This window comes from Oncorhynchus nerka, linkage group LG23 (genome assembly GCF_034236695.1).
Source record: "Oncorhynchus nerka isolate Pitt River linkage group LG23, Oner_Uvic_2.0, whole genome shotgun sequence".
Classification (NCBI taxonomy): Eukaryota; Metazoa; Chordata; class Actinopteri; order Salmoniformes; family Salmonidae; genus Oncorhynchus; species Oncorhynchus nerka.
In genome coordinates, this window is record NC_088418.1 from 17,734,947 (window position 1) to 17,762,910 (window position 27,964).

The 27,964-nt window shown below is 42.7% G+C and overlaps 1 protein-coding gene and 1 long non-coding RNA gene across 3 annotated transcripts; one reads left to right on the forward strand and one right to left on the reverse strand.

The window, feature by feature from the left end:
• LOC115106379 (uncharacterized) lies at nt 1-11,750 on the forward strand. 2 transcript variants are annotated; one of them, XR_003860033.2, is made up of 4 exons: nt 1-4,367; nt 5,488-5,654; nt 8,070-8,132; nt 11,663-11,750. It is a non-coding gene; the product is annotated as an uncharacterized LOC115106379 (long non-coding RNA). The 2 variants fall into 2 exon arrangements; XR_003860034.2 differs by having other exon boundaries at nt 8,073-8,132.
• Nucleotides 11,751-13,673: 1,923 nt separating this feature from the next.
• LOC115106380 (cone cGMP-specific 3',5'-cyclic phosphodiesterase subunit alpha'-like) lies at nt 13,674-27,904 on the reverse strand. Its single transcript, XM_029629051.2, has 22 exons — nt 27,259-27,904; nt 26,043-26,195; nt 25,599-25,688; nt 24,154-24,294; nt 23,935-24,009; nt 23,751-23,818; nt 23,565-23,631; nt 23,198-23,245; nt 22,865-23,014; nt 22,453-22,596; nt 22,290-22,355; nt 21,939-22,085; nt 21,337-21,444; nt 19,081-19,190; nt 18,532-18,619; nt 18,295-18,395; nt 18,076-18,183; nt 17,823-17,886; nt 17,593-17,667; nt 17,382-17,465; nt 16,882-17,026; nt 13,674-15,584 (listed from the first exon to the last, which is right to left on the reverse strand). Exons 1-22 carry the CDS (start codon nt 27,718-27,720, stop codon nt 15,535-15,537), a joined length of 2,544 nt encoding a protein of 847 aa, XP_029484911.1. The 5' UTR covers nt 27,721-27,904; the 3' UTR covers nt 13,674-15,534.
• Nucleotides 27,905-27,964: the final 60 nt, after the last annotated feature.

Genomic DNA, 27,964 nt, shown 5'->3' on the forward strand with positions numbered 1-27,964 from the left:
TAGATGTTCATGTTATGGCTTGGGGGTAGAAGCTATTTAGGAGCCTCTTGGACCTAGACTTGGCGCTCCGGTACCGTTTGCCGTGCGGTAGCAGAGGGTCGCATACATCGCACCGGACGTCGATCCCCCGTTCGTCCACCGATTTTTCAGTGAGCTGTTGACATCAGTAAAATTGTTTTGCACTCGGTTCGTAAAGTACTCGCCGCAGTCACACATTATTGGTGTATCCGTGCTATAAGACCGTGGCCGCTAAACGTGTGTTTAGAAAATCCCCAGTCTGAAGTATGTAGGGGTTACGTCATGTTGAGACAGGATGACATGGCATTGTAATTGCTGATGCCCTTTTGGCTTTGTGAGGTTGACAAGTGAAACTCCTTGTGTCAAATCCCTGTGTTTACTATTTTAGTGGTCTGGTCACTGGTAAACAGTCAGTGTACATGGAAAGATGTATTGATCCAGCAAGGCCAGTAGTTCACCTTTCAACGTGTCTGCACACAATTTGTTTTTGTTATGAGTTGGATACTGTCGGTTCCAAAGTCCAAAGCAATATAAACAGTTGTCAAATATTCTAATCAGAGTTTAGAATATATCTTTCAGCAGCATGTCTTTCTTTTTATGGGACAGACACCCAATTCAGAGTCTTGGTTCACTTAATCACTTTGCCTCAAGTTCAACATAGCATCAGCATTTATTTTTATAAACAATATTTGTGAAATTATTTGTGACATAATCATAATTTATCTCTGTTATGTGGAGGATGTTTTGCAACAGCTGTTTGCTGAAGCAGTACAGCATGTTTTGGACAGCTGTTTGCTGAAGCAGTACAACATGTTTTGGGACAGCTGTTTGCTGAAGCAGTACAACATGTTTTGGGACAGCTGTTTGGTGAAGCTTTACAACATGTTTTGGGACAGCTGTTTGGTGAAACCTTACAGCATGTTTTGGACAGCTGTTTGGTGAAGCTTTACAACATGTTTTGGACAGCTGTTTGGTGAAGCTTTACAACATGTTTTGGGACAGCGGTTTGGTGAAGCTTTACAACATGTTTTGGGACAGCGGTTTAGTGAAGCTTTACAACATGTTTTGGACAGCTGTTTGGTGAAACCTTACAGCATGTTTTGGAACAGTGTTTTGGTGAAGCTTTACAACATGTTTTGGGACAGCTGTTTGGTGAAGCTTTACAACATGTTTTGGAAAGTCAAACTGAAAAGAAGGCAGCTACAGTTTGTCCAAATTGAAATGAAACGGCGATTCCATTCAGAACTGTCTCTCTTAAGAATGGGCCTCTCCCTATAGAGTAACTGACTTTTGATTGTGTAATAGGCTTTATAATAACAGCTACCAGGGTTGTTCCATGAAAAGAGGGCATTTTGGGTAGTGTAGTTCTTTTTAAAAACACATTTTTATTTCACCTAATTATAATATTTTGTCATAAAGAGCATGTTTCACTTCATTAAAAAAACATTTTCCCATCTCAAGAGGTCAAATTAAGAAAAATGGCAATCAAAGTAACAGGGAAAAGTAGCAATTAAAGTAACAGGGTTGACCGTAACAGAGCCAGCACTCCCTTTGAGACAGGGGGAATGGAAGCATGTTGTGCGCAACGGGGAGGGGCAATTGAATGCAAGCTCCCCCTTTTTGCTCAGAACAGGCTCAATTCAACGGGGCATGGACTCTACAAGGTGTCGAAAGCGTTCCACAGGGATGCTGGCCTATGTTGACTCCAATGCTTCCCGCTGTTGTGTGAAGTTGGCTGGATGTCCTTTGGGTGGTGGACCATTCTTGATACACACAAACAGTTGAGCGTGAAAAACCCAGCAGCATTGCAGTTCTTGACACACATGGCGGTGCTCCTGGCACCTACTACCATACCCCGTTTTTAAGACACTTAAATGTTTAGTCTTGCCCATTCGCTCTCTGAATGGCACACATACACAATCCATGTCTCAATTGTCTCAAGGCTTGGAAATCCTTCTTTAACCCATATCCTCTCCTTCATCTACACTGATTGAAGTGGATTTAACAGGTGACATCAATAAGGGATCAAAGATTTCAACTGGATTCACCTGGTCAGTCTATGTCATGGAAAGAGCAGGTGTTCCTAATGTTTTGTACACTAAGTGTACACTGGAGTTGCTTACCAAGACGACGTTGAATGTTCTTGAGTGGCCTAGTTACAGTCTTGACTTAAATCAGCTTGAAAATCTGAAAATGGCTGAGCTTGAAGAATTAAAAAAAAAAAGAATACTGTGCAAATATTGTACAGTTCAAGTTTGCAAAGCTCTTAGAGAATTACCCAGAAAGACTCGCAGCTGTAATCGCTGCCAATGACTCAGGGGTCTGAATAAATGAGATATTTCTGTATTTCATTTTCAAATTATTTGTCAAAATATCTACAAACATGTTTTGTCACTATCGTTATTGGACGTTGTGTGTAGATGGGTGAGAGAAAAAAAATCAATAATGGTGAAATGTTGGGGTTAAGTGGGTTCTAATCTTCCTAAATGTCAGAAAAACACAATATTGTAGAAGAGGTGTTCTACTAACATATCATTGTGCAAGTACAGAGATACTGTACCTATCAACGTTGTGTCTGGTGGTGCTGGGGCTACCTTGCCAAGCATGTCAGTCATCATACCTTCCTGTATGGTGTCCCATATAGATTTAGGCCACTTTAGCGAGACTTTATTCATATAACAATTTTGATGTATTAAATGTTCCATGTGATTTATTTTAAAGGTCACTTAATTTAATAAAACAAACGTTTAAAATTCAGTATTGATGCACAGTTCCTACTTAAAATATCAAAGGGACGCTATTCTTTGAATGACCCACCAACATCAGAGAGAATTCATTCTTGTCTGGCAGATCATGTGTTAATTAGCCTGCATGTGAAGTAGGCAGCTCATGGAATGTAGCCACCTCCAGCAGCCTGTGGTAAGGTGAGGCCCAAGGTTGTGACTAGATGGAGTACAAATACGACCGGAAGTTACTTTTCCTAGCAATTCTCCTAACATGGTACGTTAATTCTCCTAACCTGGTACGTTAATTCTCCTAACCTGGTACATTAATTCTCCTAACCTGGTACGTTAATTCTCCTAACCTGGTACGTTAATTCTCCTAACCTGGTACGTTAATTCTCCTAACCTGGTGCGTATGTTCTCCTAACCTGGTGCGTATGTTCTCCTAACCTGGTGCGTATGTTCTCCTAACCTGCTGCGTATGTTCTCCTAACCTGCTGCGTATGTTCTCCTAACCTGCTGCGTATGTTCTCTTAACCTGCTGCGTATGTTCTCTTAACCTGCTGCGTATGTTCTCCTAACCTGCTGCGTATGTTCTCCTAACCTGCTGCGTATGTTCTCCTAACCTGCTGCGTATGTTCTCCTAACCTGCTGCGTATGTTCTCCTAACCTTGTGCGTAAATTCTCCTAACCTGCTGCGTATGTTCTCCTAACCTGCTGCGTATGTTCTCCTAACCTGCTGCGTATGTTCTCCTAACCTGCTGCGTATGTTCTCCTAACCTGCTGCGTATGTTCTCCTAACCTGCTGCGTTAGTTCTCCTAACCTGCTGCGTATGTTCTCCTAACCTGCTGCGTTAGTTCTCCTAACCTGCTGCGTATGTTCTCCTAACCTGCTGCGTTAGTTCTCCTAACCTGCTGCGTTAGTTCTCCTAACCCGCTGGGTAAATTCTCCTAACCCGCTGCATTAATTCACCTAACCCGCTGCATAAGTTATCCTAACCTGATGCGTTAGTTCTCCTAACCTGGTGCGTTAGTTCTCCTAACCTGGTGCGTAAGTTCTCCTAACCTGGTGCGTTAGTTCTCCTAATCTGCTGCATAAGTTCATGGTGAAGGCATGGCCACTGGCCAGCCCTGGTTCCTGCCTCCTACATTACCCATGTACATGTTCCTCCCATTGAGCTTGATTATTAGTGAACAATGTCATAATGAACAGCACAGGAGAACACACCCTTGTTGAGCTTTACATTGGCATTTCTCGCATTGCAGACTATCCTATGTATCTGCACGGTGTCCTCAAAATAAGGAATAAACTTCATATACCTGAACATGATTTCCCTCTAGCCTGTTCTCATTAACCAAACCTGCCCAGATGCAGGGTTGGAGGTACAGTCATGCAAGTACAGTGTTTTTACACCTTAATACCTTAATCTGACGCTCTAAATTTCTCTACTCTGTATGGTATGGCAATGCAGTTGAATAATGTCTCTATTGTATTGACACTGTGTTTTGAAGGCCACTTTCTGTGTGGGAACAACCTCTGTGAGAAGGAGGAGGACCTGAAGAGCTGGGACGTGAACTTTGCCCATGTGGAGCAGGGAGAGAAGAGAAACACATGGGTCAAACTCAGTAAGAGCTCTGTTGTTTACATGTTAGTCATTTAGCACACGTGCTTATTCAGCCTAACTGACAGGAGCAATTTGGGTGCCTTGCTCAAGGGCACATTGACAGATTTCCACCTCGTTAGCTCAGGGGTTCGAACCAGCAACCTTTCGGAAACTGGCACAGCGCTCACAACCGCTAGGCTACCTGCCACTGGCCGTCTAAGCTAGGGCTGGGCCTTCAAGCCTCACGCCGGTATCATGGTGGGGCAAATCGCATTAATGAAGCCTAAAGAATGACTCCCTTTCGTATTGTGATCCCTGAAGAAACTCAGAACATGCTAGATTAACTTTTTTTTAAAGCTTTTCCTGTTGAAAAACAATATCCCACATGTAAGTACAGGAATATTCACACACTTAAAAGAAAACTCCACCCAAAAACAATGTTTTTGTAATTGTTTCATTAGTCCATTGTTGACATAGTCCCAAAATGTTTTGCATGTCAGCATTCAAGTTGAGAACAAAATAGGAAAGGTCCACCCTTTGTGCTATGTCATGACTGACCTGGACCAACTATTGAGATGTGCCTTTTGTGAAGTAAATCAGGTGTTAAATGAAATGAAAAGGAGACTGGAGTAGGACTTTAAAGTTTATGTATTGATATCAAGCAGTCTGTCAAAATGATAATTTCCTAGATGATAAAAGGGGGATACCTAGTCAGTTACAACCGAAATGTGTCTTCGGCATTTAACCCAACCTCTCTGATCCAGAGAGGTGCGGGGGGCTGCCGTAATCAACATCCACGTCTTTGGGTTAACTGCCTTGCTCAGAACAACAGATTTGTATTTTGTCAGCTCAGGGATTTGATCCTGCAACCTTTTAGTTACTGGCCCAACACTCTAACCACTAGGCTATAAGCACTATTCCAATTATTTGCTATACTAACAGGTGGTATTTTCTAGGACTCTGCCTCGAGTGCTCCTTTAAACTATCATCCCAGGAAGTTGACTTGCTAATTGTTCCCTGTCAGTTTATCTTCATCCATTGACCACTAATGGGGTCTCTGGCCCCTTTTAGCGGTGTCAAAATGTCACAATTAATGTTTGAAGATTGGCTGAACTTCAACAAGGGACTCGTTTTTTTTTCAGGAGAAAGGAGGTGATCGCCAAGAAGAAAAAAGAAGAAAGCAGAGACAAGTCGTCTGAGGAAAATCAAGTTGAACCACAGGCAAAAAGATCCAAGAAAGCAGAGACAAACATCAGAGGAGACAGAAAGACAAGACTCTACCATTTCATATCTTTGTACAACTATGGCTGTAGGTAGACGCAAACAACAGGCCATGGTGATGAAATGAAAAGTGCTGAAGGTGTTTGTACTAATGTCTTAATGGTGTAATACAACATTTAGAAACATGAGCATTTGAAAACTCAAACCCATTCATAAACATCTTATAAACACCTACTATAGTGTTTAGACAAAGTGGAATCTCAATTCAATGGCTCAGACACAAGAGGCATGTGGCAGGGTCTACAGTCAATCACGGACTACAAGAAGAAACCCAGCCCAGTCACGGACCAGGATGTCTTGCTCCCAGGCAGACTAAATAACTTTTTTGCCCGCTTTGAGGACAATACAGTGCCACTGACACGGCCTGCAACGAAAACATGCGGTCTCTCCTTCACTGCAGCCGAGGTGAGTAAGACATTTAAACGTGTTAACCCTCGCAAGGCTGCAGGCCCAGACGGCATCCCCAGCCGCGCCCTCAGAGCATGCGCAGACCAGCTGGCCGGTGTGTTTACGGACATATTCAATCAATCCCTATACCAGTCTGCTGTTCCCACATGCTTCAAGAGGGCCACCATTGTTCCTGTTCCCAAGAAAGCTAAGGTAACTGAGCTAAACGACTACCGCCCGTAGCACTCACTTCCGTCATCATGAAGTGCTTTGAGAGACTAGTCAAGGACCATATCACCTCCACCCTACCTGACACCCTAGACCCACTCCAATTTGCTTACCGCCCAAATAGGTCCACAGACGATGCAATCTCAACCACACTGCACACTGCCCTAACCCACCTGGACAAGAGGAATACCTATGTGAGAATGCTGTTCATCGACTACAGCTCGGCATTCAACACCATAGTACCCTCCAAGCTCGTCATCAAGCTCGAGACCCTGGGTCTCGACCCGCCCTGTGCAACTGGGTACTGGACTTCCTGACGGGCCGCCCCCAGGTGGTGAGGGTAGGCAACAACATCTCCTCCCGCTGATCCTCAACACGGGGCCCCACAAGGGTGCGTTCTGAGCCCTCTCCTGTACTCCCTGTTCACCCACGACTGCGTGGCCACGCACGCCTCCAACTCAATCATCAAGTTTGCGGACGACACAACAGTGGTAGGCTTGATTACCAACAACGAGAGACGGCCTACAGGGAGGAGGTGAGGGCCCTCGGAGTGTGGTGTCAGGAAAATAACCTCACATTCAACGTCAACAAAACTAAGGAGATGATTGTGGACTTCAGGAAACAGCAGAGGGAACACCCCTATCCACATCGATGGAACAGTAGTGGAGAGGGTAGCAAGTTTTAAGTTCCTCGGCATACACATCACAGACAAACTGAATTGGTCCACTCACACTGACAGCGTCGTGAAGAAGGCGCAGCAGCGCCTCTTCAACCTCAGGAGGCTGAAGAAATTCGGCTTGTCACCAAAAGCACGAACTTCTACAGATGCACAATCGAGAGCATCCTGGCGGGCTGTATCACCGCCTGGTACGGCAACTGCTCCGCCCTCAACCGTAAGGCTCTCCAGAGGGTAGTGAGGTCTGCACAACGCATCACCGGGGCAAACTACCTGCCCTCCAGGACACCTACACCACCCGATGTTACAGGAAGGCCATAAAGATCATCAAGGACATCAACCACCCGAACCACTGCCTGTTCACCCCGCTATCATCCAGAAGGCGAGGTCAGTACAGGTGCATCAAAGCTGGGACTGAGAGACTGAAAAACAGCTTCTATCTCAAGGCTATCAGACTGTTAAACAGCCACCATTGAGTGGCTGCTGCCAACACACTGTCATTGACACTGACCCAACTCCAGCCACTTTAATAATGGGAATTGATGGGAAATGATGTAAATATATCACTAGCCACTTTAAACAATGCTACCTTATATAATGTTACTTACCCTACATTATTCATCTCATATGCATACGTATATACTGTACTCTACATCATCGACTGCATCCTTATGTAATACATGTATCACTAGCCACTTTAACTATGCCACTTTGTTTACTTTGTCTACATACTCATCTCATATGTATATACTGTACTCGATACCATCTACTGTATGCTGCTCTGTACCATCACTCACTCATATATCCTTATGTACATATTCTTTATCCCCTAACACTGTGTATAAGACAGTAGTTTTAGAATTGTTAGTTAGATTACTTGTTGGTTATCACTGCATTGTCGGAACTAGAAGCACAAGCATTTCGCTACACTCGCATTAACATCTGCTAACCATGTGTATGTGACAAATAAAATTTGATTTGATTTGATTTGATTTGAGATATTACATAATATCTGACTGAAAGCAGCCGTTTCACATGGAGGAGGAAAAAAATCACAACACTTTGGTTGCTTTTTGTTGTTGCTCAATGTCAGCTGCACATAGTTGGCTGTCTGAGTTGAACTGACTGAGTTCCACCTCTCTCTCCCCCCAGCAGGCCCCTCCTAACGCTCCTCCCCCAGGAACTCTGAGGACAACTCCCAGCAGTCAGACAAAGGTAGTGTTTATTCTCACTCTCCACCTCCCTACAAAGTCAAGCGGTTCGTTACCTTACACCCTCAGGACAAGCAGAACGGACGTGCCCTAATGTCCTCATTCACAACAGGTGCTTTTAAAATACATTTAAAAAATATATATTTTAAAAACACATGGGCTAGTTTGGTCATAAGGCCTCAGTCAGACAACAGTCATACTTTCATTGTGGATTCAGCTGCACTTGAAGTATGGGCCTGCTTACCCTGGGTTTTCAATGTGACGTAAATAAAAGCAGCCGCTGCACACGAAGGCCAAGTTCCAAGGCCAAGGTGCAGATCAAGGGCCATACTCTTACGGCTGAAGCTGCAGGACTGAAGGTAACTGACCCGTTCCGTCCCCTGGACCTTAGCCGCCTAAAGTAGGGGTGCTGAGGGTTCTCCAGCACCCCCTGATAAATCACAATTAAAACATTTCAGCACCCCCACCTCAAAACATCTTCCCCGGCGCCATGCCCTGGATGCCTCTTCCCAGAGCTAAAGAACCGAATCATGTTCTACGCATGTTTCTTTAGCACTGCTTTATACACACATTCTCACTTTACTCACTGTCAATTGTGAATGAGAATTCTTCAAGTTTTACCGGGGAAACATCCATGCAGCATCTGCATGCCAACCATTTGACCTCATTCATTTTCATGGGAATATGCATTTAGATCTTATTGAGTTGTGTACGCTACGTTGTTGTTTTGCATTACAGTTGAAGTTGGAAGTTTACATACACTTAGGTTGGAGTCATTAAAACTCGTTTTTCAACCACTCCACAAATTTCTTGTTAACAAACTATGGTTTTGGCAAGTCGGTTAGGATATCTACTTGGTGCATGACACAAGGAATTTTTCCAACAATTGTTTGCAGACAGATTATTTCACTTATAACTCACTGTATCACAATTCCAGTGGGTCAGAATTTTAGATACACTAAGTTCACTGTGCCTTTAAACAGCTTGGAAAATTCCAGACAATTATGTCATGGCTTTAGAAGCTTCTGATAGGCTAATTGACATCATTTGAGTCAATTGGAGGTGTACGTGTGCATGTATTTCAAGGCCTACCTTCAAACTCAGTGCCTCTGCTTGACATCATGGGAAAATCAAAAGAAATCAGCCAAGCCATCAGATTTTTGTTTTTAGACCTCAACAAGTCTGGTTCATCCTTGAGAGCAATTTCCAAACGGCTGAAGGTACCACGTTCATCTGTACAAACAATAGTATGCAAGTATAAACACCACGGGACCACGCAGCCAACATGCCGCTCAGGAAGGAGACGCATTCTGTTTCCTAGAGATGAACGTACTTTGGTGCGAAAATGTGAAAATCAATCCCAGAACAACAGCAAAGGACCTTGTGAAGATGCTGGAGGAAACAGGTACAAACGTATCTATATCCACAGTAAAACGAGTCCTATATTGACATAACCTGAAAGGCCACTCAGCAAGGAAGAAGCCACTGCTCCAAAACCATTTGCAACTGCACATGGGGAAAAGATCGTACTTTTTTGAGAAATGTCCTCTGGTCTGAGGACATTTCTGTTTGGCCATAATGACCATTGTTATGTTTGGAGGAAAAAGGGGGAGGCTTTCAAGCCGAAGAACACCATCCCAACCGTGAAGCACGGGGGTGGCAGCATCATGTTGTGGGGATGCTTTGCTGCAGGAGGGACTGGTGCACTTCACAAAATAGATGGCATTATGAGGATGGAAAACTATGTGGATATATTGAAGCAACATCTCAAGACATCAGTCAGGAAGTTAAAGCTTGGTCGCGAATGGGTCTTCCAAATGGACAATGACCCCAGGCATACTTCCAATGTTGTGGCAAAATGGCTTAAGGACAACAAAGTCAAGATATTGGAGTGGCCATCACAAAGCCCTGACCTCAATCCCATAGAAAATGTCTGGGAAATACTGAAAAAGCGTGTGCGAGCAAGGAAGCCTACAAACCTGACCCAGTTACACCAGCTCTGTCAGGATGAATGGGACAAAATTCACCCAACTTATTGTGGGAGGCTTGTGGAAGGCTACCTGAAACGTTTGACCCAAGTTAAACAATTTAAAGGCAATGCTACCAAATACTAATTGAGTGTATGCAAACTTCTGACCCACTGGGAATGTGACGAAAGAAATAAAAGCTGAAATAAATCATTCTCTCTACTATTATTCTGCCATGTCACATTCTTAAAATAAAGTGGTGATCCCAACTGACCTAAGACAGGGAATTTGTACGAGGATTAAATGTCAGGAATTGTGAAAAACTGAGTTTAAATGTATTTGGCTAAGGTGTATGTAAACCTTCGACTTGAACTGTATGTACAGTAAGCAAATTTGAGAGCAGATTGTGTTAACGAAGTGTAGCCTAGGCCTACCTGTGTTTTGTTTCAATTAAAGCACATATTTTGCCTAGTGGCGCACTCTGTTTGCACAATCATCCTAACATGAGGTGGTGTTTTGTCTCACAGTAACATTCAGACCAGAGTTCAAATACTATTTAAAATATCTCAATTACTTTCACATATATTTTGAAGTAAGTATTCAGATATTTTAAAAGACAAGTAGTTGAGTATTGTACTGTATTTAGGAATACACCTGGAAAGTATTGGCAGGTATTTGAAAATACTCAAATACACTGACTCAAATGCCCTCCCATGTGTAACGGATGTGAAACGGCTAGCTTAGTTAGCGGTGCACGCTAAATAGCGTTTCAATCGGTGACGTCACTTGCTCTGAGACCTTGAAGTAGTAGTTCCCCTTGCTCTGCATTGGCTGCGGCGTTTGTGGAGCGATGGGTAACGATGCTTCGAGGTTGACTGTTGTTGATGTGTGCAGAGGGTCCCTGGTTCGCGCCCGGGTATGGGCGAGGGGACGGTCTAAAGTTATACTGTTTCACATGCATTTAACCCAGGTTTTTGAAAATAGTATTTGAAATAATTATTTGAAAATACTTCCAAAAGAAGAAGTTGATTCGGGCCACATTATTTGAAAATACTCAAAAACAAGTATTTCAATAACAGATCGTCAAATCCACAAGTATTTGATTATTTTGAGCCCAGGTTTAGTAATGTTGTGCTATGCTATTATATTCAGTTCTGTCATGTATGAATACTGTGATCTTGCAGACATTGATTCAGCTTTCATCTAACTTTATTTAACAAGCACCATTCTCCATTCATCATTGAAATTAGCCTGTTCTCTCGGCAGCCGAACGAATCCTGCACATGCGCAGAAGCTTTGGTTGTTTAGCTATCGGGAAGAGGCATCCAGAGAATTCGGCAACGCAGCCTGTCCGTACTCTTATAGGTTTAAGTCGGACTTGACTCTTCTGACCCTCCTTAATCCTTCAGTGCTGTAACTATGTTGCATGTGCCGCAACAATTCCTTAGTTAAAGCCCCTTATGGGTTTGTTTTTGAAAGCATTATGAATATTATTGAATGTAATGCATGAAAAGCTCTTTATGAATAAAGTGTTTCTGTTTTGCATTGTCTCCTTCCTGCCATGTAGGAGAGGGAGAACACAGTGAGGAGCCAAAGGGCCTGTCGGAGGCAGACCACTGGAAAGGCCCAGCCCCCACCGTGGAGGAGGAGTCCAGGTGAGCTTAGCAGTCCAACATTATATCACCCTTACAAAGCCCTGCTAGGCCTCTAGACACGTTTACAGACACTAGTACCGACCAATTAAACTTTGATTTGACTATTTTCTGTCTTCCAGGGAGGAGGAGTTAGATGAGTACTTTGAGGACATGTTTCTTTCACCCTGCCCTTGGATTTCTGCCAGCAAGAGTCAACATGCAAGAGTCAACATGCAAGAGTCAACGTGCAAGAGTCAACGTGCAAGAGTCAACGTGCAAGAGTCAACGTGCAAGAGTCAACGTGCAAGAGTAGATTTGATTGATTTTCTATTAGACGTGGTTATCTTCGTTTAATATTTCAGTTTGTCTGAAGCTGAATAAAATGCAGGTTATTTTTTAATCCTGAGCTTCTAATTCAGCCTCTTGACATTTCATTATAACTGAAATAAAGACTACAATATGCATGAAGTGCCATGTAAGAACCCAGTATCGAAGTGTATTTAGAAAAAGCACAATCCACTAACTCCCAAGAAAAAACTATCTGAAAAGAAAAGGACTGGAAACATTCAACCATAGGAGGTTGGTGGCACCTTAATAGGGGAGGACAGGCTTGTGGTAATGACTGGAGCTAATAGGTGGAATGGTATCAAACACATGGTTTCCATGGTTTCTCTGTGTTTGATGCCATTCCATTCGTACGGTTCCAGCCATTATTATGAGCCTCCACTACATTCAACCATGGTAGTAGAGACAGAGACAAAATACAAGCCCAGGCATTGGAAAGTGCATGTATTAACACATCAATATTGTTCCTGTAGGGTTATAGTTCACCAATGTTCTGTATAGGGTTATCGATACCCAGACCATATGAACCAATGTCACTGAGTTCCTCAGATGCTGTAGTAGCACTAGGATTAGGAAGCAGTGCATTATGCCCAACATTGCTTGGCGTGCTGTTTTCATTAGTGTGTCACTTGCCCAGGGATTAGACACATTGGCTTTAATCACCAGTAACTACTCTTCTATCTGAAGGAGTCCTTAAGTACCCTGAGTTAACACATTATAACCGTCCATGATAACCGACCATGATATCCATCCATGATAACCGACCATGATATCCGACCATGATATCCATCCATGATACCCGTCCACGATAACCGACCATGATATCCATCCATGATAACCGTCCACGATAACCAACCATGATAATATATACCCTACTGCCCCATTTAATATACCCTAATACCCCATTAATATACCCTACTACCCCGTTAAAGAGTGTGGATCTCCTTTTGCACAGTATTGTAGGCCTGTAGTTCCTACAGGTCACAGACACAGACATAAGGTTGCATTGATTTCATCATCTTTTGCTTTCTTAATTGTCTTTGATTGAAAAAATGTCATGCCTAAAATGTACACTGTCGTATAGTAAATGCAGTGTACTGCTAAAATGTGCTTTTTAGCAGGTTTATAGGATGATACAGGATGTAAACACCTCACGCAGACATCACTCAAGGTGCTCACTCAAAGTGTATTGGTCTCGGCAGCACGCCAGTCGGCTCATCTTCTTCTTCCAGGGCTAATCCAGCTTGATAGGGTAATCCCCAAGCACGATACAGGCGTCATGAGGAGGGCTGTCTACCCCAAGGTTCTTCAAGTTCATTCAGCATGTCAATGTGCTAGTCCAGCTCAAGGCAGAGGAGGCTGGTGTGGGGAGCTGTATGATACTGGGTAATGGCTGGAATGGAGTTAATGGAACAGTTTCCATGTGTTTGATTTGTTTGGTACCATCCCATTGATTCCATTCCAGCCATTACAATGAGCCTGTCCTCTTATAGTTCCTCCCACCATCTCCTCTTGTTTCAAGGGTAGTGGGTAAAATTGTTCAAGTGTAAAAATGAATTCAGTGGGCAGGTGTAAAGAATGTGACGAGAATTCCCCAGACTTTGATGTATGCCTTTATTTTGTTAACACGTTACATCTCATGACACGTACAGACAGTAGAATTCCTTTCATCAGACATCAAATTCTAATCTCTCTCAATTTAATTAGTAGATATACATGTTATATACATTTTTCTTAGTAGATATACCTTTCCAGGCCGAGTGGCCTGCCCTGCCTAGCAGCTTTAGGAACAAAGATTCAGAGAAGCCATTTAAGATGCAGGTTGGCTGTCAAAGCCACTCTTATTGGATTAGTGCTCTTGATTGACAGGTCACGTTGCATAAAGCAAAGAATCAAACTTTGCCTGCATTGTTTCCTGCTTACAGCCACTGCCTCCGCAGACGCCTCAGTCACCTGTTACAGTAGGTCGAAAGGAGATGTCTCGGCAGGACTTGTAAGGAGTTATTTTTATGGGAACCCCATTGCAATTCAATCGGGTTCATCAATGAACTTTCTCACTGTTGCATAAGTACATTTTACACAGGTCCCCGAATGGTCAAACAAAGAAAAGAAGGACTTTGGCCTGCCTGAGACCACATTGGAGGCTGGTACTCCATCAAACAAACATGATGGCCCTCACAAACAGAAAGATATGATAAGACTTCGGTAGCCTGCTTGATCTACAGTAAGTAGGGTATTTAAAGTTTAAAGCTGTGCAGATCTCAAAAGCTGTCTGGCAAGCAAACTCAATCCCATCAAATCATCTTATGGTCAGGTACTTGAAGACACACGAACCTGATAGAACATTTCCGAGGCTTGCCTCCTAGTAACAAGCAAATTGTAGATTTAATTTGTACATATTTTACATACATTTCCTATGTGATGAACTACATTTTTTTGGAGAATGCACATACATAATAGCATAATCTATATTTTTGAAAGATTACTGCATTTCAATATATGATACACATATGTATAAATAGCAAGTAATATGTATATTACATTTTCAAGTTATTGGGAAAATGTTGTGCAGTTTCAAATTGTACACAGTTTGCAATGGATACCTGATGCTCAAACGCGACTTCTAACCAGATCGATCATCAGTTCATACGATCTAAAGACTCTTAAAATACATCAAGTAGAAAATCTGACAAACAATCCAAAAATATATATTTAGCATATTAACACAAATATACCTTCACAAGGCTCAGAAGAGTGTGCACGTTTTCAGCATTGCTGCTATATTAACCTTCGGTAAAGTCAATTGTCACTTGCTAAAACACAGTAGCAAGTTTACCTTTTAAGCTTGAGTTATGGGAAGAAGCGTGTGCTCTTACAGCACAGCATTCTAAAGGAGCAGTGTCTGTCTCTCTCTTTCTACAGAGTTTGTGTTATCATTTGTACTCATATTTGTTTGTAAAAAAATTCTTGAGATGTGTATATAAGATATTTAGCAGTATTCCTGTTCTCATAAAACAGCTCAGTTATAAAAGTTTGTCCACTGAACTCTCACCCTCATATCTTTATGGGCCATCAGAGTATGGATAAAAATGTACAGCTAATTATTTCCCCGAGCAGAATGTGTCTCAATAAATAGTATTTAAATACAGTATATGCCATTTGGCAGATGTTAAGATGTAATGTTCGTTTCATTACATAGATGATGTTAGTTGTCGATTAAGTAGTACCTATAGTTAGTTATCTGTGAAAGATATGCTCTACTTTAACTGTGCTGTCCAGATATGGTAATGCTCCAACTGCTGGGACATCTGTGTTGATCCATCAGGATTGGCTTATCAAGTCCTGAGAATGAGGTGAAGCGATCGAGTCAGTCCACAAAGGGATACAACTTCACACTGACTGCCTGCTGCGCCTAGGGATCCTCCGCCACACGGCAAGGGCAGAGGCACACTCCAGGGGGTTAGGCAATGGTGCAGGTCTTGGACTTTCCCCCCTCTGGGACCTCATCTGCTGTTTAATCAGAAAACCGGACAGCAGGACAGTTAGCCAGCAAGTAGCAACACAGCAAGACAGCAATGACATGCATAGCAAGACAAATCAAATCAAAAGTTTGATTGATTTGATTTGATAGCAAGACAGGAAGCAGCAATATAAACAGTAAGAAGACTGTCTCAGTTTGTCTACTTATGTAACCTTAACACCAAGGTTAGGTAACTTTGTGGCCTGAATGACCACTGGAGCCTTGGCTAGTGTGTGCATTGACAAGCCTCAGGCACTGTGTCTAAAATAATGGTACTTAGTGGTATGGATATTTCTCTGGAGATTGTACAATAGCATTCCCTTTAATTCTAATTCAATTCTTGAATTAGAATTGGCCACACCCCACAGGAAGCAGAATTTGAATTGAATTTGAATTAAAGAGGAAATCAGCAGTTGAAACAATAACAAAGCGTATTCCCCGCCCCTGTTTCGGTAAAAAGCTGAGGGGATGGAGCTGGAGAAATGTTACCACTCATAGACAGTGCTATGAATGAAATGACTGATCATCCACGATATCAAAATTATACTTTTAACTATGGTTTGAGGCTCTATAGTGTTTGTTTACATGTACTTTGTTTACAAACATTGGAGTAAAACAGGCTTATTTGGGTTCTGATTGGGTACGACAGTTGAACTAAGCTCATGAGGCATTTATAAGTTATATTCTTCAAGAATCAGTGGGTACATCTCATTTAGAAGACATAAAATGCATCTAGCAACTGCAGATTTACCCTTTAAAGGAAGTATATTTAATTCAATGAAATTAAAATGGTTCATTTCTTCTACCCGTCATTACACTGAGTATACAAAACAAACATTAAGGACACCTTCCTAATATTGAGTTGCACACATATAAAATCATGTCTCAATTGTTTCAAGGCTTAAAAATCCTTCTTTAACCTGTCTCCACACCATCTACACTCATTGAGGTATATTTAACAAGTGACATCAATAAAGGATAATAACTTTCACCTGGATTCACCTGGTCAGTCATGGAAAGAGCAGGTGTTCTTAATGTTTTGTACACTCTGGGTAAATCACTTTATTAATCACCGTTTGGGGGATTATTAAAGTACTATTTTATCTTATAATAAATGTTTATTTTGACATATGGCGTCCAATATTATGTAAACATTAGATTTTTTAAACTTCTTAAATTCAATTAAAAATAGAACTTCAATTCATGGCTTGAATTGAAATAAATTCCAAATTCCAAACTGACTCCAACCCTGATTTCTTTGAGACTTGAATGTATTTCAAATGTCACCTGGTGGTGCCTCAAGCTTCTTTTTCTCTTCCTCGATGGCCGCCATCTTGGCGGCGTGGATGTCGGCCAGCTCTTTCCAGTTCTTTAGGTTGATGTTCAGCCCATCAAACATGGGGGTGATCTCTACGTGGAACCTTGAGAACTCCTGCACACAAGTAGGCCCCATTTATCGCAAGCATTCACATACCCGGGACTGTCACTCAGCCTGACATCTTCCTTTACGGTGCAAACATTCCTGCCGGGGAGTTTATCTGGTGCACACTTAGAGATAAATAAGCCCACTAGGCTCTCAGGTGGTCTAAACTGGACGGCCCTGTCACAGAAGTTGATATTGATAGTTCACAGAGAAACTGATCTCATCTATTTTTATAAGGATGATTCCGTTTCCAAAAATAAAAAGACAAAATACCACAAGCTGATTTCTTTCTAATCGATCCCAATGAATTAAGACACACACAAAAAATAGGGCTTGGTTGAATTTCAACCAGCCAGGCAGTTACCTTGTACACGAACGCACACACAAACTGAATGAAACCGCACTGCATCTTGGGTAACTCCGCCGCACAGTTTCTGTCCATCATGGGCTGAGGAGCAATGAACGGGATGGAGTAAGATCAACACAAACAGAGAACTAACATATGTTCAGTGATTACTCTATAAACATCTATTGTAAATAAACGGAGTCCTCCCCCCCCCCCCTCACAAACTCACAATGGGTTGCTGATCGAGAACGGTCCTTTCCAAGTCACCTTGCTCCCAGAACTCAGCTGCGACCATAAGAGCCACCTATGAGGTGGAGAATTGGCAGCAAAGAATGTATCAGTACTAATCTGCACCTCGGAGCTTCCTGTGGTCTATATTGTTTGGAGGAAATGGAAAAGGGGATTTTGTTTTCCTGTGTTGTTTTGTTTCATGACATGGTGGACATATATAGCACCCACCTTGCTCTGGACCTCCCATGGTTTGGTGATGGCAGACAAGTCACAACCTGTCATCATCATGGCCCTGACACACAAGAAGGGACAGTACTGTTAGAGGAATTATTCCAGAATTATACAAGAATCTTCATTAATGTTATACACGCAACCATAAACTGTGGCAATGTGCACTTTAAGAAAAGTGGCCAACTGCCTCAAGTTTGCAATCGCGTAGCAAACCCCCCGAGATGGAGGACAGAAGAACATTCCTACTCACATGATAATTTCCTTCCTGACTGGGTTGTTGGAAATATGATCGATTTTATCCTTCTCGGTTTCCATTGGCTCAGTGGCGTTCACAATGTTCTGGAACATTGTTCTTTTCCTGGGGGCCAGACCAACAGTCAAATTAGCAGTTTGCACATGATAGATGATACTGATTCAGTATATTAAGAAGCAGCTATATCAGAGATAACAACAATTGTAAAAAACCCACTTGAAGTACAAGGCCAGATCAGTGGCAATGATGCAGACGTCAAACAAGTGCTGTACAGTCTCAAACTGACGCTTCTGGAGATTCACAAAGATGTTCAGGCTCTGAAGGAGGAGCAGAGAAAAATGTAAGTTCAACTCCCGCAATTGCCTTGTGTACAAACACTGGCCAAACGTAATGCACTCTATAGGGAATAGGGTGACATTTGGGACACAGACACTGGAGTCAGGCGTCTCTAACCTCCTCAGCCATGAGCGTCTTGCTATACTCCAAATGGTGCCTCTCCATGATGGAGGATCCGTGTAGTTTGGCTAAAGGCGATCCACTCCTGCAGGTCAGAGAGGGGTAACACCCAGTCGTTAGACCCCAAACGGCACATTCCAAACCAATAACAGATAACTAAACTGTGTGCTTCGAGTGCAGGTTGGCATTTATTTCCCCCGTCATGCATTTTGTTCTGACAGCAGCTCTGCAGAGTGGTCGCTATCTGGCACAGCCACAAAGTCATCAAATCTGATTTTAAACCGAACCCTAACCTTAACCCTAACCGTACCCACACTGCTAACCCTAATGCCTAACCCTAACCTTAACCCTAACCCTAACCTTAACCCTAACCTTACCCACACTGCTAACCCTAATGCCTAACCCTTTTACAATATAACCAGTTTTGACTTTGCAGCTGGTCTATCTAAGGGGAACTCGCTCAGTTCTGCCTCCAAGACAAGACTCATGACAATAAACGTCAATCTGCACTTTGAATGCTCATAGGTAAACGAAGGGGGTTCTTACTTTGTCTGGTATAAGTTGTTGGTCCCCCTGTGGTCAATATCGTGGCAGAATGCAGCGGCCACCATGGCAAAGGCATCCAGGTCAGAGTAATATTTCCTCAGCCTGCCAGTCTGTGAAGCAAAAGGGCTGATCCATTATATTTTCTCTTATTGTTTTTCTACTTCACAAAAAACATCACACAAAAAAAAAAACAATCCATTATCAAACAAAATGGGAGGGGTGGGGTGATCGATCTATTATCAAACAGAATGGGAGGGGTGGGGTGATCGATCCATTATCAAACAGAATGGGAGGGGTGGGGTGATCGATCTATTATCAAACAGAATGGGAGGGGTGGGGTGATCGATCTATTATCAAACAGAATGGGAGGGGTGGGGTGATCGATCTATTATCAAACAGAATGGGAGGGTGGGGTGATCGATCCATTATCAAACAGAATGGGAGGGGTGGGGTGATCGATCTATTATCAAACAGAATGGGAGGGGTGGGGTGATCGATCTATTATCAAACAGAATGGGAGGGGTGGGGTGATCAAACAGAATGGGAGGGGTGGGGTGATCTGATCCATTATCAAACAGAATGGGAGGGTGGGGTGATCGATCTATTATCAAACAGAATGGGAGGGGTGGGGTGATCGATCTATTATCAAACAGAATGGGAGGGGTGGGGTGATCGATCTATTATCAAACAGAATGGGAGGGGTGGGGTGATCGATCTATTATCAAACAGAATGGGAGGGTGGGGTGATCGATCCATTATCAAACAGAATGGGAGGGGTGGGGTGATCGATCTATTATCAAACAGAATGGGAGGGGTGGGGTGATCGATCTATTATCAAACAGAATGGGAGGGGGGTGATCGATCTATTATCAAACAGAATGGGAGGGGTGGGGTGATCGATCTATTATCAAACAGAATGGGAGGGGTGGGGGTGATCGATCTATTATCAACAGAATGGGAGGGGTGGGGTGATCGATCTATTATCAAACAGAATGGGAGATCTATTATCAAACAGAATGGGGTGATCGATCTATTATCAAACAGAATGGGAGGGGTGGGGTGATCGATCTATTATCAAACAGAATGGGAGGGGTGGGGTGATCGATCTATTATCAAACAGAATGGGAGGGGTGGGGTGATCGATCTATTATCAAACAGAATGGGAGGGGTGGGGTGATCGATCTATTATCAAACAGAATGGGAGGGTGGGGTGATCGATCTATTATCAAACAGAATGGGAGGGGTGGGGTGATCGATCTATTATCAAACAGAATGGGAGGGTGGGGGGTGATCGATCTATTATCAAACAGAATGGGAGGGGTGGGGTGATCGATCTATTATCAAACAGAATGGGAGGGGTGGGGTGATCGATCTATTATCAAACAGAATGGGAGGGGAATGGGGTGATCGATCTATTATCAAACAGAATGGGAGGGGTGGGGTGATCGATCTATTATCAAACAGAATGGGAGGGGTGGGGTGATCGATCTATTATCAAACAGAATGGGAGGGGAATGGGGGGTGATCAAACGATCTATTATCAAACAGAATGGGAGGGGTGGGGTGATCGATCTATTATCAAACAGAATGGGAGGGGTGGGGTGATCGATCTATTATCAAACAGAATGGGAGGGGTGGGGTGATCGATCTATTATCAAACAGAATGGGAGGGGTGGGGTGATCGATCCATTATCAAACAGAATGGGAGGGGTGGGGTGATCGATCTATTATCAAACAGAATGGGAGGGGTGGGGTGATCGATCTATTATCAAACAGAATGGGAGGGGTGGGGTGATCGATCTATTATCAAACAGAATGGGAGGGGTGGGGTGATCGATCTATTATCAAACAGAATGGGAGGGGTGGGGTGATCGATCTATTATCAAACAGAATGGGAGGGGAGGGGTGATCGATCTATTATCAAACAGAATGGGAGGGGTGGGGTGATCGATCTATTATCAAACAGAATGGGAGGGGTGGGGTGATCGATCTATTATCAAACAGAATGGGAGGGGTGGGGTGATCGATCTATTATCAAACAGAATGGGAGGGGTGGGGTGATCGATCTATTATCAAACAGTTGGCCCACCTCCCTGACCTACATTAGTGGGCAGCCATTGGTTGGCAGCATCAATGTCTCTAAACAAACATGAACTTTTAACTACTCTTCTTTTGGTGAGGTTATACACCGTCATTCTGTAAATCGATGTAGGTATCAGGTGATAGTACTGGTGCTGTAGGAGTAAAGGGACTCACCTGTAGAAGACAGAACATGGTCTGGCCCACGTTGAAGCCGTGTCTCCAGTTGTGGTAGGTGATGTCACGGTAACCTTTCCGGACAGTGTACATCCATCGCGTGAGGGTCTGGTTGTACATGGGAAAAGGAAACACGATGACATGAGGGATATTTGACCAATGATCTGTTTGTCACGTTTACCATGAGCTACAGTACATGTACATATTACCTCAACTACCTCGTATCCCTGCACATTGACTCCGGGACCTTGTATATAGCCTCGTTATTGTTATTTTATTGTTGCTATTTTCTATTCTATTTGCTCATTTCCTTACTTTTTAACTCTGCACTAATGGGAAAGGGCTCGTGAGTAAGCATATCACGGTAAAGTCTACACCTGTTGTATTCGGTGCATGTGACAAATAACATCTGATTTGATTTGTATGAGCAAACCAGTAAGACATAGCCTAGTAGTTTGACAAAAGGAATGTATTGAGTCATGCACAGTTTATACATTGCAATGCATTCTGGAGACATTTACTGTATAATGCTGAGGTTACAACTAAATAACTACATTCAAATAAACATGATTTCTTTACTAGCCAGGGGCTTCAGGACTGACCTCTGCTGGCACTTTGAACTTCTCCACCACGTTCAGCTCAAAGAAGCAGCGAATCCCGCACATGATGAGGCCGTGCTCAGTCACAGGGAAGTCACTGAAGGAGAACAGTAGCAGGTCGACGTCTATGGCCACAGGACAATTTGATCTCTACACAAGGGCAAATGAATAACCAAATGTTTATTAACTTGCTGAGTCCACTTTCACAGGCAGTTGAAAGTGTTATTAACCTGTTCATAACCTGTTCTGTGTTTGGTATCATGTCCTTGTCCCAAGTTGATCCCTCACACCACTCTGCCACATTATCATTGTGTCTCTACCCACTTCCACTGGCAGCCTGAAACATGATCCTACCAAGAGTTTGTACATCTCTTTCTGGTCACAGTCCTCTGGATCCGCATCAAACTTTTCCTTTGTGTTCTGTGGAAAGAGAAAATGTACGTCCCGTGAGGCTAGTTTCCTCTGTGAAATCTCCACTGTCTAGAAGGTCTAAGATCTAACATATCTCAGGTCTCACCAGGATACTCTGCATTTCTATGTTGGTGCATCTAGTCTGGCACATGAGCATCTCCTGGGCAATGTCCTTTCTCCACTCCATTCTGTTCAGTCTGTCGTACGTGTCGCAGTTCAACACCGACCATCCCAGGAACTGGGTGAGGGCCTGGAACAATGCAGACAGGTCTTTAGCACCTCATACGTTCACAACCCATGACAGGAATGATGAGAGAAGTGGTTGATATGACAGAGAGAGAGAGAGCATGCAAAAGAGAGAGAGGAGAAAAAGAGAGAGAAAGAGAAAGTGCGAGAGTGTGAGAGAGAGCATGCAAAAGAGAGAGAGAAAAAGAGAGAGAGAGAAAGAGAGAGAAAGAGGGAGAAAGAGCGAGAGTGTGAGAGAGAGTGAGAGAGAGAGTGGATGTCTGTGCACTTACCTCAGTGATCTGTTCGTCGTGCTCATCGAATGGTTTGCCATCTTTCCTGTTGAAAAAAGTGGCAATACCCACAATTTCTTCCTTTTTGTTGACGATGGGAAGGGACAAGACGTTCTTGATGACGAAACCTGACTCATCCACAGGCTCTTTCTGAAAGACAAAACGGCATGAAGTCGATTAGTAAACGCTTTGAGAAGGATCCCTAGATTATTGCGTTTTAGCGATACAACACCAATCTGAGGGCTGGTGGTCGTCTTCAAATAGCACATGTTGCTGATGACTTGATATATTGTAACACCAAGGTCATCCTATACTCAATACCATAGTCCTTACCTGGAACGTGAAGTACTCATCAGCGGCAACATTCATCATGTTACAAATCTACAGCGGAAGAAGAAGAAGACATATTTAAGTCAAATCACTCCTTTTTCGCAATCAAATGTTTTTTTTTTCTTTTTCGGAATAATGTTGCCAACAAACATGAATACATACATACAAAATTAAGTTACACCCCCACCCCCATCCCAATCAATCCGAGGACCTGAGGGATCAAATGAAATAAACATACATGGATAATAAATAAATAACAGTCAAATCACTCTCAAAAGTCTCCAATGTACAGTTGGCCCTACATGCGTGAGGATAGTAAATGGTCTGTGGTTAATGTATGGACTACATGCACTCTTTCACATCAACTTACAAAGCCGTTCTCTGACACGTAAGTGGGGAGCCCACTCACCAGGGCCCAGTGGTCAATAGGAGGACCCCTACAATGAAACAGAGGGAGTAAGACAGTGAGTGATGTATTTTGGTACTTTCAGACTTTTTGGTTTCTTCAGAAAGCATAATAACGAGTGGTTTATGACAAGAAGCTACTGGTACTTACGGTATGACTTTGATTTCCTCTTTGGGTCCTTCTAAGAGATAGTCGATGATCTTGTAGAAGATGACTTCCTGCAGATGCACAGGACAACATTCACTGGCTGTGATTATGTAATAGACGAGGCAGTAGAGAAAAGAGGAGAGTGCTTAGAGAGAATCATATCAACGGAAAATGGATGCTTACTTACCCTTCCGTCGGGGGTCTTTGGTCCGCTGTACGGTGGTACGTCTCCCAGCTTCACTGGCCACTCATCGTAGAACTCCTGCAAGAAGAGAGGGAAGACAGTAATCAGGACTTCAGTGTTCCCATTTCGAAACCACACAGGGAGCAGATCCAAAATGGCGGCCATTTCAAGACAGTGACAAAACAGCAATATGCCTTAGCATATTATACACTAGTAACAAACCTTCTCTTTGGTCATGTCCAAGAGGCCCACGGAGTATCTTTCACAATTGAGGTAGATTCTCACAGTGTACAGAGCTTTGTGGAACTGTCTCTCAATGTCTGTCAACTCTTCAAATACTTTGCTGGCAGACCACAGAAGGACCTAGTGAAACAAGGGGAGAATAATAGATGTTGTTGTTGTTTTTGATGGGGAAACTGTTATAATGGTTAAGTCATGGATTGCATGGTAAAACACGGCTTTACAGGAAACTTTAACTGATATGAAGGTATAGTATGATGATCATTGATACACAGTGCATTCGGAAAGTATTCCGACCCCTTGACTTTTTCCACATTTTGTTACGTTACAGCCTTATTCTAAAATTGATTAAATTGTTTAGTTTTTTCCTCATCAATCTACACACACTACCACATAATGACAATTGCTGCACCCACCATGCTTCACCGTAGGGATGGTGCCAGGTTTCCTCCAGACGTGATGCTTTGCATTCAGACCAAAGAGCTCAATCTTGGTTTCATCAGACCAGATAATCTTGTTTCTCATTTTCTGAGAGTCCTTTAGGTGCCCTTTTGGCAAACTCCAAATGGGCTGTATGTGCCTTTTGCTGAGGAGTGGCTTCCATCTGGCCACTCTACCATAAAGGCCTGATTGGTGGAGTGCTGCAGAGATGGTTGTCCTTCTGGAAAAACCCATCGGGTTCTTGGTTACCTCCCTGACCAAGGACCTTCTCTCCTGATTGCTCAGTTTGGCCGGGCGGCCAGCTATAGGAAGAGCTTCCAAACTTCTTTCATTTAAGAATGATGGAGGCTACTGTGTTTTTGGGGACCTTCAACGCTGTAAAAATGTTTTTTTGGTACCCTTTTCCAGATCTGTGCCTCGACACAATCCCGTCTCAAACCTCATGGCTTGGTTTTTGCTCTGACATGCACTGTCATCTGTGGTACCTTATGTAGACAGGTGTGTGCCTTTCCAAATCATGTCCAATCAATTGAATTAACCACAAGTGGGCTCCAATCAAGTTGTAGAAACATCACAAGGATGATCAATGGAAACGGGATGCACTTGAGCTCAATTTCGAGTCTCATAGCAAAGGGTCTGAATACTTATGGTAATCAGGTATTTCTGTTTTTTAAATATTTAATACAATTGCAAACATTTCTAAAAACCTGTTTTCGTCATTATGGGGTAATGTGTGTAGATTGATGAGGATTAAAAAAAATCAATTTTAGAATAAGGCTGTAATGTAACAAAATGTGGAAAAGAGGAAGGGTTCTGAATACATTCCGAATGCAGTGCATGACTGATACCTTACACCACTCTTCATATTCTTCAAACACTAATAGCAAATTGCCTTGGTGAACTTTGTCTTTGTATTCAAGGGCCAGCATAATTGACACAGTTGATGACAGCTCATGCTGAATGGTGGGATTACACTGGGTTCTTACCTGACTCCTCCTGGATTCCACGTTGAACATGTATGCAGTGTGATGCTGCGTGGCAATGACTTGGGCAAAGACCAAGTACTTGTTCCAGAGCTGAGAACCAAATCAGATTAAATCAATGCTCAGTTCAGCAAACAGGCATTCATCTGATGCGATGTCCTCCAGACTACTGATGCCATACACCCCTCACACCGTGCTAACAATGAATATGCAGTATTGCCACCTCTCTTGATCTAGAGAGCCCCTGGTAGTTTTATTGCAGTATTAGCATTTATTTTAAAGTAATATAAATTATTAGGGCAATGTAGGCTATACAGTGTATGCATATGTCATGTGAATTGTGCTATTATGTATTAATCGTATGGTTTTTGAAAGGTATTTTCATAAAGACTAATACTGAGAAACCTTTCTAAGACTGGTATTTGCCTTTGAGAGCTCAGGACTTACTTCCTCGTCGGCTTTTGAGAATTCTTCAGCCCCAATTTTGTTTAGTGCCATGGCAACACCAAGGCATTCCTTATCAGCCATCATGGGGAATGAGAGCATGTTTTTGGTTTTGTATCCTGTCTGCTTGTCCACAAAGTCACTGAAGCGGTTATTCTGGAAGTGAAATAAAGTATATTGGATCAAGACATTAGTCGCGTTCACACTGCAATAAGCCCAGGGCTAACAGCCTCCTTAGCCCTGAATTAAGAGAATGCCGTGTGTAAAGGTCTACTGAGCACACAGTCACTAGACAAAACACGTACCTCTGCTTGCCATGGTTTTTGTAACCTGCACATTATGGATGTCATTGAAATGCCACAATTGTATTACCATTATCTCGAGAGTAATAAGAATGCTTTTCATATCACTGAAAATATCATGGGCTAATCAAAGTAGCCAAATGATGGACATCTTCTGGCTAACAAAGCCCAGATTGAACCCCTACTTGAATTCTGTAGTTCATTTATACATTCAGTAGGGTGTTCATGCAGAAATATATGTTGACCAATTACAACATTTATCTTCAGTCATCCCCAGTTTAACATAAACCGTTTTGCAATCATAAAACATTTCTGTTTTGAATATGATAAAATATGAAATGAACTAAATAATAAAATACTGTGTAGATAAATGAATGTAGGCCTATGCAATTAATTCATGACACATTAACCAGAATAAAGACAGTTTCATGGCTTCTGGAGGTAAAAGGGATTTTCTGCACTATATAGAGGGATAACAACCATGACACATGGGCCACATTAACATTTAAAATGCATCCCTTATTCAATGATACATGTAACTTCACTGCATACTTGGTGAAAGAAACTAATCAAAGTTTGCATTGGTCAGACTTCTATAGGCAACACCTTCAAAAAATTCCATGAAAGTGAATTTAACAAAAATAGATGACACAGAGAACAGACATGGATGAACACGTTGCACTTCTTTCATTATCTTCTCAAATCTACATAAGTTCAAATGTCAAACTTATGTGTGAAACGAATGACTTAAAAAAAATGTATACAACGTCTCCATTTATCTGACAAGAACAGTGTGCATACAGAACAAGTGTGAATACATTGGGATTGCTTTTGGTAACATTTTACGCCCGCTTTGGCGCATGCACCCATTTTATATGCGCGTTGGCGCTTGGGCACCTGCTGACAATGACACTCACCTTTGTAACATCCGGAATGTTGTGAATCTTTTTGGAGTGCGCTGTGTATCCAACTACACCCATATCGATTGGAAACACAATCTCATTAGCGGGGTTGACAAGGTTTTCTTCGTATTTGGAGGTAGGGGTGACATTGAAGAGCGTCGTTGTAAGCTCAGCTATTCCATTTCTAGCTCGAAGACCAAAGTAACTGCACCGGTCTGCGTTCAAAATCAAGCAAACTCTCTGCAGGACCTTGTGCAATACCTTTTCCATAACGATTTGCGATTGCATTTCTTTGACCAGGTCATAGATGATTTTGGCCTCCTGAATTTGGGAGACATCTTTGAAGGAAGATTGATCTTTGAGATTTTCTGCGAACGTTGTCGCGATGACTTCCGGGCTCAACTTTTTGTCAAAGTACTCTTTGGCGAACTGGGGATTGTTCTCCAGGTACTTCTCCACACTATCCTTGTCTCCCATTTTGAATTGTTCTCGTTTGCCTCCCTTCTCTCACAGACGCATCACCCGGACAAGTCGCAAGGTGTAAACGGTGGGTAGTCAGTGGCCTCCGTTTGCACCTACCTGCATCCTCTGCTGTGGTGCTGGACAATTCACCAAAACGTCCTTTACTCTGCTACAAGCTGACAGAATGTAGTGGCTTACAGACTGAAAGGATAAGAGGGCCCGCTAATTAATGTGACATCATGACATTAAAGCCCTAAGC

Bases quoted from the DNA above. Each gene is read 5' to 3' on its own strand.
- LOC115106380 (XM_029629051.2), bottom strand. From the start codon at position 27,720: ATGGGAGACAAGGATAGTGTGGAGAAGTACCTGGAGAACAATCCCCAG. The intron at 19,191-21,336 runs GTGAGTCCCTTT...TTTGCTTCACAG, and splicing joins CCATGTTCTGTCTTCTACAG to ACTGGCAGGCTGAGGAAATA. The intron at 17,466-17,592 runs GTGAGTTTGTGA...ATTGCTCCTCAG, and splicing joins TTCTCGATCAGCAACCCATT to CCCATGATGGACAGAAACTG.